Source organism: Dermacentor variabilis, chromosome 1, assembly GCF_050947875.1.
Source record: "Dermacentor variabilis isolate Ectoservices chromosome 1, ASM5094787v1, whole genome shotgun sequence".
In the NCBI taxonomy this organism is placed as follows: Eukaryota; Metazoa; Arthropoda; class Arachnida; order Ixodida; family Ixodidae; genus Dermacentor; species Dermacentor variabilis.
In genome coordinates this window covers 254,392,449-254,408,744 of record NC_134568.1, presented here as the reverse complement: position 1 = coordinate 254,408,744, position 16,296 = coordinate 254,392,449, and the positions used below count along the sequence as shown (strand labels likewise).

General features: G+C 42.8%; 1 protein-coding gene across 8 annotated transcripts in view; it reads left to right on the top strand.

The window, feature by feature from the left end:
* The first annotated feature begins 2,536 nt into the window (after positions 1-2,536).
* Positions 2,537-16,296, top strand: part of LOC142561553 (uncharacterized) — a 35,730-nt gene continuing 21,970 nt past the window's right edge. Inside the window, exons 1-3 of one of the 8 annotated variants that reach the window (XM_075673456.1) lie at positions 2,537-2,731; positions 8,520-8,590; positions 10,698-10,808. In XM_075673456.1, coding sequence (XP_075529571.1) covers positions 10,788-10,808 — 21 coding nt within the window. In that variant the 5' untranslated portion in view covers positions 2,537-2,731; positions 8,520-8,590; positions 10,698-10,787. Of the gene's footprint in view, positions 2,732-3,866; positions 4,044-8,519; positions 8,591-10,697; positions 10,809-16,296 lie in introns of those variants that run through there. The other 7 variants (XM_075673455.1, XM_075673460.1, XM_075673458.1 and 4 more) reach the window with 7 other exon arrangements.

Genomic DNA, 16,296 nt, shown 5'->3' with positions numbered 1-16,296 from the left:
CCTGAAGCAGAAGTAGAGAGGAAATGGGTAAACTACATAAAATGCAAAAGGGAAGCATCTTATTTGATCAACGAGAAAATCAAGACAAAAGGGTCCCAATGGCTGTCAAAAAATAAGCAATAAAAAAGATAAACAGGCAGCTAGAAAATTCTGGCAACATTTGAACTCCTTGGGTAATAGGACAAGCCTAGAGCAGAGGTATATAGTAACAGCTCAAGGTACTCGGTTAGAAGGAGAGGCGGCAATGGAGCATATAGGAACCATGATGAGGGAAAAATTTACAAAACAGAAAAATGGTACATGCAGTACGTCGGAGAGGGATAGCCCGGTCAACCCACTGCTTCCGCTTGGACAAAAAGAGTGGGAAAGGGCGGAGAAGAGGGTACCAAGTAGCACATCGGCAGGCCCCGATGGTATTCCAATTATGTTAATAAAGAAATTGGGCCCGAAATCTAAGGAAGCATTGAGAGAGGTGGTGAGCAAAATGCTAGTGGATGGTAAAGTACCTGACGAATGGAGGCTAAGTAGGATGAGAATGATATATAAGGGAAAGGGGGACAAAGCTGACATAAATAACTACCGGCCTATAACAGTGACGTCAGTGGTTTACAGGGTGGTTATGCAGATTATAAAGGACAGACTGCAGGCATGGGTAGAGAACGAGGGGGTACTTGGAGAGCTACAAAATGGGTTCCGGAAGCATAGGAGGCTAGAAGACAATCTGTTCTCGCTAACACAGTGCATTGAAATAGCTGAAAAGGAACACAGACCCCTATGGCTGGCTTTTTTGGACATCAAGGGAGCCTATGACAGTGTACTTCAAGAGGGCTTGTGGGGCATTCTGGAAACTTTAGGAGTGCAAGATGGAGTAACCAATTTCTTAAAAGATATCTATAAAGGTAACCGGGTGATTATACAATGGGAAAAGCAGGTTTCGGAGCCTGTGATGATTCGGCGGGGGCTTAGGCAGGGGTGCCCATTGTCTCCTCTGATGTTTATGCTGTACCTACAAGGTCTAGAGGCCAAAATACAGCAAAGCGGACTCGGCTTCAACCTATCATTTCTCAAGCAAGGAAAATTGATTGAACAGTCATTACCAGGACTGATGTACGCGGATGATATTGTATTAATGGCTGACAATGCAGAAGATCTGCAGGAATTAATGGACATATGTGGTACAGAAGGAGACAGGTTAGGCTTGAAGTTTAGCAAAGAAAAATCAGCAGTCATGATTTTTAATGATAACAGTTGCGGCGAGCATAAGATACAGGAGGCCACGCTGGAGATAGTCGATACATACAAGTACCTTGGGGTGTGGATAAATAATATGGCATTGAGTATCTGACAGAGTACGAAAAATATCTAACGACTAAAGGTAACAGAAGTGCAGCCATTATGAAGAGTAGGGCACTGTGGAACTACAATAGGTACGAGGTAGTACGAGGGATATGGAAGGGGGTAATGGTACCAGGCCTGACTTTTGCCAATGCAGTTCTATGTATTAGAACAGAGACCCGGCAACAGTTGGAAATTAGGCAACGTGGTGTGGGTAGGCTCGCTCTGGGAGCACATGGCAAGACACCAAATCTTGGAGTGCAGGGGGATCTGGGATGGTCTTCTTTCGAGGGCAGAGAGGCTAGTAGCAAGATAGCATTTGAGGAGCGATTGAGAAAAATGGGGGAAATTCGGTGGGCTAAGGTTTTCAGTTACTTATACACGAGGAATGTTGACACGAGGTGGAGGAAGCGAACTAGAAAATTGACAAGCAAATACTTGGGCAGTAGCGGGGGAACAAGTAAGGAATCATCTGTCAAGAAAAAGGTTAAGGAGGCAGAGAGGGGTATGTGGAGTACAGAGATGCAAACCAAATCGGCATTGGAGACATACAGGACGTTTAAGCAAGAAATAGCCAAAGAAAATATTTACGATAACTCTAAGGGAAGCTCATTGTTGTTCGAAGCCAGGACAGGTGTACTGAGGACTAAAACGTACCGAGCCAGATACCAGGAGATAGATTTGGTGTGCGAGGCGTGTAGAGAGGAGGAGGAAACGGCGGAACACCTTATACTTGCTTGTAAACAACTTCACCCTGCAGTTGAATCTAACGGGGAACTATTCAAAGCCTTGGGTTTTAAAGACAGTGAAAGTAGAATAGACTTTGAACAGGTAGAAATAACTAAACGGAGGCTATCTGATTGGTGGACAATATCAACGCAAAAGTAAAGGAGTAAATACATAGGTGTGCATGCATATAGAACCATTAAAGGCTAGGTGGCGCGCGCCGCCGCCGCCCGATTCAAAGGGTTCAGCCACAATCATCCATCCATCCATCCATCCGGAAACGGGGTTTTGCACACGCTTTACCAGGTGTTCTGTGGCTTTACTTGGTTTCTGGCTGCTGCGCCTCGATCGTGCTCCCGCCAGCTTAGTTGCTGTGTGGCAAACGTAGCGCCTACGTATATATGTAGGCGCTACGTTTGCCACACAGCAACCAAACTGGCGGGAGCACGATCGAGGCGCAGCAGAATACATGTAGCGCAGAGTCATATCGAGTTAAGGCACACTCTGAACTGACTTTTAGAGCGGTTTCTCGTTTATTACGCCGCCGTTATCCCGAGTTGTGGCGCCGCGCTACAGCTGTTGCATTTCGTGTAGGGCTACTGACAGAATGCGGTTTCCAGGTGGCACGATGGCCTCGACTGGAATAAACGCACACGACACCAAAGATTGAGTAAGCCTGAAAATATTTTATTTGCATTTTACAAGTACAACAAAAAGCACACGTCTACGCATCCACACAAACGCGGTTACATAGACAAGAAATGGCTCATTAATAAGGGTAGCACAAACGCACAAGAAAGAAGACCTAAGCTACAAAACGTACGGTCGGCTGCTAAGTGTAATAATTTCCCTGTCACCGCGTGTCACTTTTATACAGCATCTTTACAGCACTACCAGGCGGGGTAGTTTGGCGGAAAGAACGCAACAGCTTACGGCCGTCAGCTGCCTCTTCCTTATGGATGTCATAATTTATCCAAATCTCCGCATCAACGTCGTGCAAGTCCGCGTACAGGCATCTGTATCTGAACCATATGTGCCAGCTTAATACATGTGTAGTGAAATTATGATAACCAGTGCGTCTTATCAAACGTATTGGTTTTGCAAATGCGCATTACAGCTGACGGAACGACATACTGTAAGTGAAGCACAAGAGAACAAGGACAAAAGGAGGATACAACACTTGAAGAAAGGAAGAATTAGTAGGCGTACAGCAAACAAGCGATGACGGAGAACACACAATGATTCATCGGGTGTTCTGTGACATCGGTTTGCGTACTTACGGTGTTATGGAGATCAACGGCATAAAAACGTACCTTCAAGCGTACTCCCTCAACCTCCGCCGCATTCATTATGATAATCAACGCCTAAACAAAAGGAGGCACTATGTTTTGCCAAGAGTAGACCTCTTTACAGCAAGTCTGTGTAATGACTCGCAGGCGAAACCAGCATGCTTTCGAAAATGTTTTACCGCCGTAGTATTCGAACGCCAACGGCCAGGAAACACATCGATACCAATAGGCTGTCGGCGGTTAATCAAGTACAAAAACCTTGACGCTATGATTAAAAAGCAGCTTCAACAATCAAATTAAAGAAGATCAACTGCCTATTTGCCTGAGGTAACAAAACATCCTTAGACACCTCGATTGTTTATGTCAATGGTTTGTGTAAAGTAAAAAATTCAGCATGTTCAGCGCCCCTAGCAGAAAAAGCACAAATTAAAGTATTCGTCCAAATTACAGTAGCTCCACTTGCGCGCTTACGATGAAACACTCCTCGATTGATTTTTCGCCCTCTGTGGCCATTTGTTGAACTTGAGAGTGTGCGGGGCCTGGTAGCACGGTAGCACTCTCGAACGTGGGTTCCGCTTGCTGTTGTGGGGTTGCGTTCAAAGTGCGCGAAGTTTGTTGTGGTTCGAATTAAAATTTCCATCCAGCCTGAAGAATCAGCCGGGCACCGTACGTGAACTACCCTCGTGCCGCTAGGTAATCCGCCGCTATTAGGCACTTCACTGTTCGTTGACTGGCACCAATGCTTACTGAGGGGGAGCAAATTGTACTAGCACTCTAACAAATGACGTGGTGAGAATTAATGGTCGTATGCTTGAAATAATGGTAGATTATAGCCGTTGTTGGTTCAAGTACTGGTTTTCAGATGATATCACCGCTATGTGCTTTTGGATCACAACCGCCAAGCTGTATATGAATATTGCTGATGTAACCTTGTTTACGGTGCAGCTAATCACTGACACAAGTGATTGCTGGAAATATTCCCAACTAAGGCAGTAAGAGACAGCATTCTTGTGGTAGGCGCCTACATATAGGGCGCTACGGAAATGAGAAGAAAACAGGGGTGTTCGTTTAAATGTTGCCACAGTTTATGCACAACTTAAACTATTCGTTCCTGTGAGAAAAAGATCTATTTGTAGCTGTGCACTTAATGCACGCACCACATTCAAAGTGCAAACAAAAACTTGGAACTGTTAATCTGTAAAAACAGTAAAAGCAATTATAAGAAATGAGAATCACTCCTGTCGGCATGTGCAGGACAAATTTGTTGCTACATTTCAGGGCCTGTGTTCACAAAAAGCTCTTGGAGAGAATTGTAAGAGCATATTTCAGCCAATCTTGATGCTGGGCATATTCGCGAAGGTGGCCAGCCAATGGGAAATATGACTTGTAAGAGAAAATATTTGTATATACAGCCCCAGAAGACTGCAAATTCTAACTTTTATATTGCTGTATAAAATATTCATTGCACAACATTTATAATACCGTTTTGTTGCAGTATGCATCAAATCTAACCTTGTGCATTGGTAATTATGGTTGCAGGAAGATGGAAAATAAAATTGCGAGGTTTTTACATGCAAAGCCACAACATGATTATGAGGCACACTGTAGTGGAGGACTCTGGAAATTTGAACCACCTGGGGTTCTTTAACATGCTCCTAAATCTAAGTACACAGGTGTTTTCGCATTTCGTCACAGGAGTAAAGGAGGGGTACTAACATTTGAAAATATGTTTCTTAAGGTTTCTTGAGTTGAGCAACACCCAATGTTGGGCTACCTAAACTCAACATCAACTCAACCCTGGTTGGTTGCATGCAAAATATGAGACGAACTATTCCATGTGGCCATGAGCCAACAGCGCAAATGACGACTTGTGTGTCTACTCAGTTTCCTGGAGGCACGCAAAAAGCCCCCTTGTGTTTATTGATAGACATCTATGTAGAGCTCTGTGATGTCACTGCTATGTGGCTCCTGTGAACACAAAGGAAGAAACAGCACAGTGCAGTACATGCATGTGCGGCATTAACATGCTTGCACTAAGTATCACATGTTCAAAAAAATATATATATATTTATGCTCAGTACTATAACCTTTGTGAAGGGGGAAAAAAAAGTTGGCCATCCGATTGCTGCATTCTTTCTAGGAACAGTGTTCTTCTCAAATAGGCAGCTTAGCATTTTAAACCAGCAAAGTTCACCCAGGACCAAGGTGAGGAATGGGGAGTGTGCACAGCTTGAATTGTGCAAGTGCACCCATCTGCAGTCATTGCAGCCACTTAATTAATATAATGGTATTTAACCATGCTGGAGTATTCCCCCTGAAAGGGATTACTAGCAATATTAAATGGACAAAAGGTTACTTGAAAGATTACAATAGCCCATTGTGATTCCCTTATAGCAATTAAAAAAGAACCATGCAGGTGACCTAGAAAGGTCCCACCCATTTGAAAGCCTCTCAGAGGATGGCACATTCTGAAACAGGTGCCTCTTAAAAGACAAGGTGAACATGGCGATGAAGTGATCAACAGCGGCGAAGCAAGGACATCCCTTGTTTGACCACTGATCTCTTAAATGCCTAGCCATCGTACACCTGCTGCATCAAATCAGTGCAGCCATGTGTTAAATATGGTAGTCTAATGGGTCACTGAGATGAATATTAAGCTTTGTTAGTCAATAATACTCTCACAACAATCATTCTTGCCATGACGGAAAGTTGATAAGCCAGAAAAAACAAAAGCTGAAGCCTTTTGGCAACACTGCCTTGGAATTTTCTGCATCAAACTCGCTGTCATGTGTACTTGAACAGCGTCTACTCATTTGCATATCAGTAAAGATTGACTATACGGCATTCTAAAAGAACCAAAGCTTAACCGAGCAGGTTTTGAGACTTACTCTGCATAAAGAGCAAAATCAAAATTTGTTGAAACCTGTGATGCCCCACTGATGTACTGGCATTATGGTTTGGGTGTGAAATTCGAGAAAAATGTTCAGCCTTAATTTTCTCTGTTAAAAATATAACTTGCACTAGAAAAACAAAAAATGGGTTTTGCATGCTTTCTTCATTTATGCTGTACCCACAGCGCCAAAGCCATTACAGTGTGGAGAGAAGGGTCAGTTAAAAGTAGGGGTGTGTGAATTATCTAACATGAATCTAATTCGAGAATTCACTGTTTGAAGTTGAATATTCATTTATTTGGATATGTAAGGGATAAAGGCACTTATTGAAGTCTTAAAGGAGAGAGCAATAGAAGCGAGAACGGTTCGAAATGATTATGCTGCTGGATAACTGCAGTTGTTGCATAAGGTCACCAGTTCCTGAGTGAACGCATGAAGCAGGTACCTTCTGCTCAGTAATTTCCTGTAATTCAGTAAGAATGGCTAATTTTTAGGCTGCCTATATACGAATTTGTTCTGATTTATTTAGCAGGTTTCATCATGTTTGCATTTCTCTTAAATAATGTTGGTTGCTGTAGTGTCACACTTCTTTCCTTTAGTGGACGCAACACTATGTATGCATCCGGTAATATGCTATTTTCTTGGTTCATTACTGTCATTGTCATGGTTCACTAGATAACCGAACGTAGTTTCTCATTTACAGGCTCCTCAACTGACTGGTAGTCCAGTTGCAAACGGTATTACATGCGTGTGTCAATGTACACAGGGTATTTCACATAACTTGAACCAAGGATCTTAAAAATGTGGTAAATCACAGCTGGGTGAAACCAACAACATATTGTTTGTCATCATGTGGCACTCCTCGGAGTATTTTTTATATTCCGCTTATTTAGTTATTTACCTAAGATGAATTATGAAAAAAGCTTTAATATTCACTTCAAGGACAAATGTCCTATTAGAGAGCAGCACTTAGGTGCTCATTCCTGTGGCAAGCGTCAGCGTCCCTCATAAATGAGCGAATGAGCACAGTGAAGGATGAAAGAGCGAACGCAGTGGAAGACGGCGATAGCAAAGAGAGTGCATGGAGGAAGAGGGTGCAGCGGAACCATGAGGCAGAAAGCGGAAGAGGCGAAAGCATGAGAAGGAAAGCGTAGTGCTGTGGCAAGAGGGGCTCTGTGGCGATGATGGCTACGAGATGGTGCCAGAGTAGTGCGTGTCGTCTGTATGGAAACAAAGCACTGCATGAGTGGAGGTCTGTCTGCGGTGGCTGCTGTGAATCGCGGCCAGACGTCACCCACGTGCTGGCTTCCACGATCTCCAGATAAGCGAGGCAGTCGTGGCGTACTTGCTCCATTTGTAACGTCCCACATGAGCGAGACAGATTGTCTGCGCCAGCCAATATATCGTGAAACGGAAACACATATAGAGCTGTGCTCAAATTTTGCATCGGGGAGCTTCGTAACCGTTGGTGAATTTTTTTTTGTGGCAACGTACCTCTAGCGTGGTGCTTTATTTTGGAATCTTAGGAAAGTCTGCAAAATAGTATGAAGAAAACAAACATGTGACTGTGCTCATGCGCTATTGTATTTCAGCGCTCCCAACTGCGTTTCACTCGAAGGAAGCATGTGTGGCTTTCAGTGGTCAATGAAGCATGCGGTAGCGTGGCTATTGCTTATCAGAGATGGCGGCATTACTCTGATAAGCAATAGTCGGGCCTTTAAAGGCCGTGCACATGCTTAATTTGCTCGAAGCACAGTTGAGAGCGCTGTAATACGATAGTGCAGTCATGTTTTCTTTATTTCTTTTTCCATATACTATTGTGAGCTTTCTTTAAATGCCAGAAAAGAGCACCATGCAGGAGCTACATTGCCACAAAATATCTGATTAGTTGTTTCTAAACTCCATCTACAACGTAATGAAATGCACTTGCCCCTAAAGAAAATATTAAATCTTTGTTCATAATTCAGCTTAGTTATTTAACTAGTTAAGCAGAATATAACACTCTGAATACCGCCACATGATGGCAAACAATATGCACATTGTTTCACCCAGCTGCGGCTAACTGCTTTTTTTTTTTAATATTTGGCTCAAGTTACCTGTAACACCCAGTATAAGCCTGATTCCTTTTTTTTTTACCCAACAGACCCTGCATAAACTTCATATTTCATGAGAAAATATTCTATATTCGGTGGTCATTACTTTTAAATATTTTGTATTCGATTATATCAGAAAATTTCACTGTTCGAACACCCCTGGTTAACATTTTGACATCTTTCAGGTGCAGGGTGACAGCGAAAATCAATATGAAAAGACGAGGCAGCACAGCGAAATTGCAAAAAGAAGAAAAGTGTAAGCCTAAATGATTTTGTTGCTGCTCTATATTGTCCCCAAAAGAACACTGTACTACAGAAATTTTGTGGCTTGCTGTTGGATGTAGGGCAATTTGACATTCATCTACGAATGTTTATGTGGGAAATAAGTGATGCCTCCTAAGACTGGTAAAGGAGTACTAACACTATATTTGACTGCTTTAATTTCTTTCTCTTTTTTTTTTTTTTTACCAATGCCGAGACGTACTTGTGAAACGTCTTCATTCCATCTGGCCTACAGGCCACGTTGCAGTGACGAAGAGAACACTCAACTCACATCACACATGCACAGAACAAACACTCAAGTCATGTCCACTGATCACAGTGGTGGTGCAGTCTTGCGTCGTGTTCGAGGCAACGCTGCAATGTGTTTGATGCAATGCTACCGTGTGTTCGACGTAACACTCCTTCCCATAGATTTTACGAGTGGCTATAACCCCAATGGTTCGGAGGCCGTCGCTCTCGGTAGCATTTCTGATGGTGATTGATGGGGAACTGTCAGGGCTGGGTGTTTCTTGTTGATGTACCAGTGGGGCATCCGGTGGTTCTGCTGAACTTGGCTCAAGCACTTCTGCAGCATGTGGCAAATCAGTTTCACGAGGCTCAGAGTTCTCGTCTGTTTCCAGAGAAGCCCTTTGCAAATGATCGGCATATACGTATCACACACAGTTTCCGATAAGGACCAAATACGTACATGGCGATTTCACATGTGTCACTTTTATGGGCACCCATTTAATAACTTCGCCTCATACTGAGCACACCAAAACAGAATCATCGACAGAAAATGACTGCGACATACCCCACTGCTTGTCTCCAGACGCTTTCATTCTCTCCACTTTGTCCAGCAGTTCATTCCTAACATTTCGTTGAAGCAATGTTATACTGCTGTCACACGAACACTAAAAAAACTCTTTGACGTAAGCGGTCTTTTACCTAGTTGAAAGACTTTTTTTTGAAGAGGTGTTGCGCAGCAGACACATGGCACTGATGATGTTTTTAGTGTTTCCTTCTGAACATAATATATGGAAAATGGGGTGTTAGCATTCGAAACAAAATCGACCAAAGTAAACTGACGTATCTCAAAATGTGAAGTGAAAACTTATCGTATTACATGTTTTTCAAATAAATTTAACAACTCCAGATTAAGAAATGTTAATGTAAAAATTTATTGTTGTAGTTTAGAGAGTGTTTGACCTGCTTGCAAGGTTGCAGAAGAAAATGAGCATTGCTGGGTTTACTACACCTTCTGCAAGACATGAAATTATTTTTTGCGATGAGCCAAAGTGACAGAAAACTATGTATTTGCTTAGTATTTAAAAAAATATATATATGACAATTGCTGGCGCCCACTGGTTTCGAGGCTACTCCTTTTCAGCCGTAAAAGTGATCGCTCCCTGTCGCGTGTCTGCGAGCGAAACTCTTTTTCGGGATAAATCTTGTTCAAAAGACTTTTGAATTCCCGTGTGACAGGGGTATTAGCCAAGTTATCAGTTCGCATCGCAGAAAGAATTCAGCGGGCGTTTTACCTGTGAAAGTAAGGTAAGTAAGAAAACGAGAAGTTGTCAATTCTGTGCCGCAACGATTGGCTTTTCCCTTTCCCTTCATCTTCTAGTAGATGCTTAAGAAGTGCTTTTTTGTAGTTTGTACTGCTTGTTCGGCCGCCCCGTTTGATTGTGAGTGGTACGGTGGCGTGAGCGTATGTTTCGCACTGTTAGCTTTCAAGAAGCGTTCAAATTCTGCAGCAACAAAATGAGGGCCACTATCGGTAACAACCTAAGCTGGAAGCCTATGCGAAGTAAACAGAAAATATACAGCTTCCACCGTTTTCGTAGCTGTCATTGATTGCATAATTTTCACTTCAAGCCACTTCAAATACACATCCACAGCAATCAATAACATATTCCCTTCTTTAGCTGCAAAATCTAAGTGTGCCCTTTCCCATGGGAAATCACTCACTCACTACTGACACAAAGGTACTTGTACTAGTCCTATGCGACGCCATTTTTCCAGCCTTCGCGAATGCATTGCTCCTGGCGTTCTTGCCAATGCTTGCTTGTTGACGCTGTCCTGTTGCCTGTCTTTGCCAGTGAAGGTCGGAGACGCCCGCAGCAAGAACTTCGTTTCTCGTCGAGACCATTTGCTGAGTGTCGTTCAACGCGGCTTCCATAGCCACAGCGATGGTGCAGGTGCATTCCCAGGTCAGTGCAGCGTCAGGCGTGGCTAACAGTTGGCAGCATATAGCATCTGTTTGAAGGTCGGCGATTAATCGGTCCTGCAGAGCTTCCTCTAGAAACGCGTCGAATGTGCGCATTGCTGCCAATTTCTTGAGACCCACAATGAAGTCTGTCGCGCTTTCATGCTTCGCTTGTTTTTGTCGGTGGAAGCAATACCTTTCCGTCACCTATAACTGTTGGGAATGTAGTGCTTTTGCTGTGCACCAACGGCATCCTCGAATGTCGCTTTGCTGGCCGTCTTTGGAAGAAGCAAGCCCCTGAGCTTTCCATAAGCCTTTTCACCAATTGTAGTCAAGAAGGCCTGCGATTTCTTTTCTCCTGCAATGTCTTTGGCAGTGATGCAGTACTCGAGTCACTCGAGGTAGACTTCAATGTCCCCGGTGTCTGGGTCGAACTCCGGCAGCTTGCCAAGTGTAGCACCCGACGTAGCCATTTGCAGTGCATCTTACAGTGTCCCATCCTCGTCACCAGTTTGTTGCGACCATCGGCGAGACATACTTGTGAAACATCTTTATTCCATCTGGCCTACAGGCCACGTCGCAGCAACAAAGAAAACTATCACCTCACATCGCACATGTGCAGAACAAACACTCAAGTCTACCAGACACAGTCGCAATGCAGTCTTGCGCAGTGTTCGATGCAACATCGAAGCGTGTTTGATGCAACATTGCCTCACGTTCGATGAAACGCTACCACACGTTCGATGTAACAGTGTGTGTATGCAAATCATGGAAGCACATGCCAACTTTTCAGACCGCATCTACCACTTAAACCTGGATGTGCTTTGAGTGACTCTAGATGTGTGCTAAGTCTTGCTTCACTAGATAAGACCTTCCTTTCAACCCGACTCGTATATTTGTTTGTAATCAGCACAGGATAAGCCTGCATTACAAACTTTTCTACCATCACTTTTTGGGCAACATAGAGCATCACCCTGAACTTCCAGGTGTCTCCTCTCATCTCATGCCGAATGTGCACCAAGACAGAAAGGAAAGGCCAAATTTGTGCAGCAAAGGCTCAGTTTTCAGTGGCATAATGATGGTCTGGCTTGCATCGGTGATTTGTGATATGTGATCTACCACTCCGATGCCATTTGATCATGGAGCCACAGTGCCTTTGGCACATTTTGAAATGTTCGCATTAAAGGACAGTATATTTGTTGTGCGCCGAAGGAATTGAAACTTCATACTGTAAATAAGGAGGGATGTGCCTTAGAGATCCATTTTCGTTGATAATAAAGCTTACTTGGTCAAATATATACAGATTATAAAGTTTAATCTCGTATTTTCTAATGTTTTTCAGTTTCTTAATATCCTATTCTGTGCCCCCAGAAAGTGGGAAAAGTCTCTTAAGGTAGGGCTTTATACTAAACATTGGGCAGTTTTATAAGATAGCATATATTGCTTTTTATAGAAAATTCATTTCAAGGAGGCCAGAAAATTTTCACTAATAATTAGAAACAAATTTTGAATTCCGACTATATTTGTTGAGAACATTGATGATTCGGGTTTTCTGTATTTCACATAATCAAAATTGCTGCCCATTACAATGAAACCTAGATACAGTTGAACGCCTCTACAATGAAAACCACTACAAAGAATTTGTCTGGACAACAAAGGAATTTAAGTTGTTTTACATGAAACACCATGTAGCAGTGCCGCCACTGTCCGCTGCAGATTCCACTGAACTCTGCTCTGCACCAGCATTAACGGCCACGCTAGCAACGCACTTGACGAGCGTGCTGATGTCACTGAGCACTACATTCCTGGTGCACTGCTCCAGGAATTGCTCAATTCATACACTGTTTGTTACACAGCAGCAAGTGTAATGGCAGATGAATACGTCACAGCTGAAGATGACATAGTGATATTATCATAATTGGTGACCAACGACTTCTTTGAAGCCATCGAAGGCAGAAAGGTCGCGAATGTCAAAGAGGGCAACAGTGATGAAGACCCTGTAAACGAACTAAGACTTGACTAGGGAGGCAACAGCAAGATTTCATGATGTGCAGCTTTACCTTGCGTCGCTCTCGTGCTTTGCCGCAGAGAAGACCGCAAACCTCAGTTCAATATGGCTGGCTGCTGTTGCACATTGTCAGGCGAAGTGTGCACAAAACATTAGTGACTTATTTGATTAAGCGTATTATATTAAGCGTATATATATATATATATATATATATATATATATATATATATATATATATATATATATATGTATGTATGTATGTATATGGCGCTGTCACAATAAAAGCCAGTTGAAGTTTGCGCATGTTGTGTGTCCCTTCTTCGTTCGACATCCTGTTTTTGTGCATGCAAAATTTGGTCGAGATTGAGTCACATTTACAAGAATTTTTGTGCATAAGCAGTAAAAATGGCTGAGTATTGAAAAAAAGCTAAATCGAAGCTAAAGGTTTCTGCACTTTTTTTTTTTACTATCACAAATGATTGATTTGCATGAAATTTGCCCAGAACGTAGACTAGTCTTTCCAGAAGAGTGAAATTTCAAAATTTTCTTTCAGCATAGGTGATACCCTAAGAACCCCTGTGAACTAGCTTCCTGTAGAACTTCTTCCAAGTCCTTGTGGCCCTTGCCGAAACACAGAATGCCTATAGGAGTGGCAGTGTCTCCACAGTAGTGTGTGAAGTAAATTTTGTTTTGGGGCGTAGTAATACAACAGCTTTTCATAAGTCAGGCATTCAGGTTAGAAGCATGGCCTGGGCACTGGTGAAAGTTGGAGAATGAGCTGGTGTAGACTCAGCCAGGGCTTGTGCTTGCTTGCAATTACACCAGGAGAGCTCACCATCTAAGCAAAACTTGTGGTTTTGATCCTCATTGGTCGAGTGCAAATGGAAAAGTGAAGCCTTATAACTATCATGCCTCAATTAGAATAATTTGTTTGTAGTCTTTTGATTGGAGAAAGGCCTTGATTTCTTGCAAATAAAATCTGAAACATAATTTTTAAAAAGAAACAAATTGATTTTTTGACCTGCATCTGACCTTGACTCTCGTTACCATGCTTACAGAAATCAATCTGATTGACAATATTTCTATGTATCGTTAAACATTTCCATTATTCTACTAGCAACGTCAAGCACAGTCTGAAATGACTGAAGTTTCACAATTTGGCGGATTTGACAATCTTCGGTAGATTGGGTAGTCTTGAAAAATAAAACCTCGACTGGAAGTATTGTTCAAACTAGCCACCAGTGCTCTTAGCACTTCTTCAATAGAAAGTCGAAAAATTGGTCCTTTCGTCAACTCAGCAACACAATTTTTAAATGGCAGCAGCAGTGAAGACACAGAAGCCTCTTTTGGGGTGTCTAATTTTCTGATCTGACGTCTAGGCTATTTTAATGATGTCTCAAACAATGGTAGATGCTCATGAGTGCATGTTACCTTTATAATTGTGTTCGACTAATATCAAGTGTAACTTTATTTTCCTCACCATGGGTCGCTTTATCCGTCAGTGCTTCGTCAGCATATGTGCAAATTATTGTGAGCAATCCTTCCCGTCGTGTGGAGTTTTCTCTCGCACAAGAACAGGCAGTCGATTTTAGACTGACCTTCAACTGAAGCTTGACTATCTAATCTTTTACATTTTGAACACCGTCTGTGCAAGTGAGTGAGTGAGTGAAGAAACTTTGTTGTGAATGCCTGCAGAACGATTAGCCTTCCCCTGTTAGGGAGGCGTTACCGTGACGCAGCCATGACGTCTTCGTGGCCTGTGGCGCCTGTACTTCGGCCGCGGCCGCACTATTCCCTTTGGTCGACCGCGCCTGCCCCTCTTTTGGGGTGGCAGCCTCCCTCCGGTTTCGCTCGGTCGTTGCCTTTCGAGGGCCGCCGAGATCTGCTGGACGGCCTGGGTTTGGACATCTTGGTCATAGCACCTCGTTGCGGCCTCGAGCCGCGGCGGGATCGTTGTCATCGTTGCAGCTTCGTGCGGATTCTTAGCACAGTCCCAAAGGATGTGAGCTGCAGTGGCTCTTTCCTTTCGGTACACACAACAAAGATCACTTTCATAAACACTTGGACACACGTCCCTCATCAGCACTGGGGTGAATAACGACCCCGTTTGAAGTTGTCGATATAAAACTGCGTCTTTACGGGTCAAGCCCGGATGAGGTGGCGGTATAGTCCTTCGCTCTAGTCGGTACCATTTCACAATTTCGTTGTAGGAATTCATGTTGTCCTTGGTTTTCCGCCACCGCAACGGGTAAAGTGCCCTTATTCCTTTCCTGTATAGTATGGGCATCACTATGGCTAGTACGTATTCAGGGCTGGGCCAAGATACTTTAAAAATGTATGATGATAAAGATACTAAGGCAATAAGTATTTGAGATACAGATACAAGATACTATAACAGATCCAATTGTATCCAATGCAATTCTTGCCATTTGTATCTTAAGCTACTTCAATACGTTAGTTAACTACTCAATAGACCCATTGTAGAAACCTCTGCAAGTTTACAATAGTTGGCCTGAAAGTTCCTTCCCCTGTCATCAGACCTTGTTCTTTTTGTATTCTTTATTAGCATGTAAGCATTGTTCTAACAAGGTATTAGATATACTGTGGTTCCATAACACTCTATATAGGTCTTAAAACACTCATCAGGACCAATATTTTTTAATTATCACATTCGTGGATACAATTGCTTAGTGAGATTTCATGTAATTCTGCCCCAAATGGGTCGCCGTTTATGGCTAGCAGTACTCCCCGCATAGATAAACCACACTGTGCACTGTTCCAAGTACGCCTGTAGTAGATGATGCACTGGGGGCCCTGTTACGTAAAATCTCATGAGAATGATCATATCCCCGACAGTGATTACTTGAAAATACTGCCACAGATCAACGGAGGTACTGTGCATAATTAAATTTTTCCATGTGGCCTTTATAATCGTTACGAAGTATATATCGTGAGCTGCAAGACCTACACCAGAGTTCACTCAATAGGTTGACACGTATTCAGAGACATACATGGCAGTAATGCTTAAAGTTTATAAACTAATTGTCATGTTACAAACTTTGTTTTTAGGCAGAATAGGCAAGCCTGAGTGACAACTGCAGAAAACATTGTTCATAGTGCGTGCAGCTGTATGCCTGTGATTATGGTATTCGAATTGCTCAGTTTACTTGCACTTTGTCACCGTCAGGTGGTTGAACAAAAAAAGAGTGCACCATGTAACAGCAGGTGGTGTTCCATGCCGAGTATCACTGGTCATGATAGAAATTTCCTGGAAATATTTTAAATGGTGCAGCCTATAGTACAGATTGCGTGGATTTGGAAACAGCACTATAGCCTTTTATATCATTAAAACTTCTTTCTGGGCGAGTTGGTGCATACTTGACATAAAAATTGTATCGCTTTTGTATTGTATTGTACCCCTCTGTATCGCTTTTTGCTGCAGAGCTTCAGTTTTTGGAAGCGACCGCTTACTGATTTGATTGTA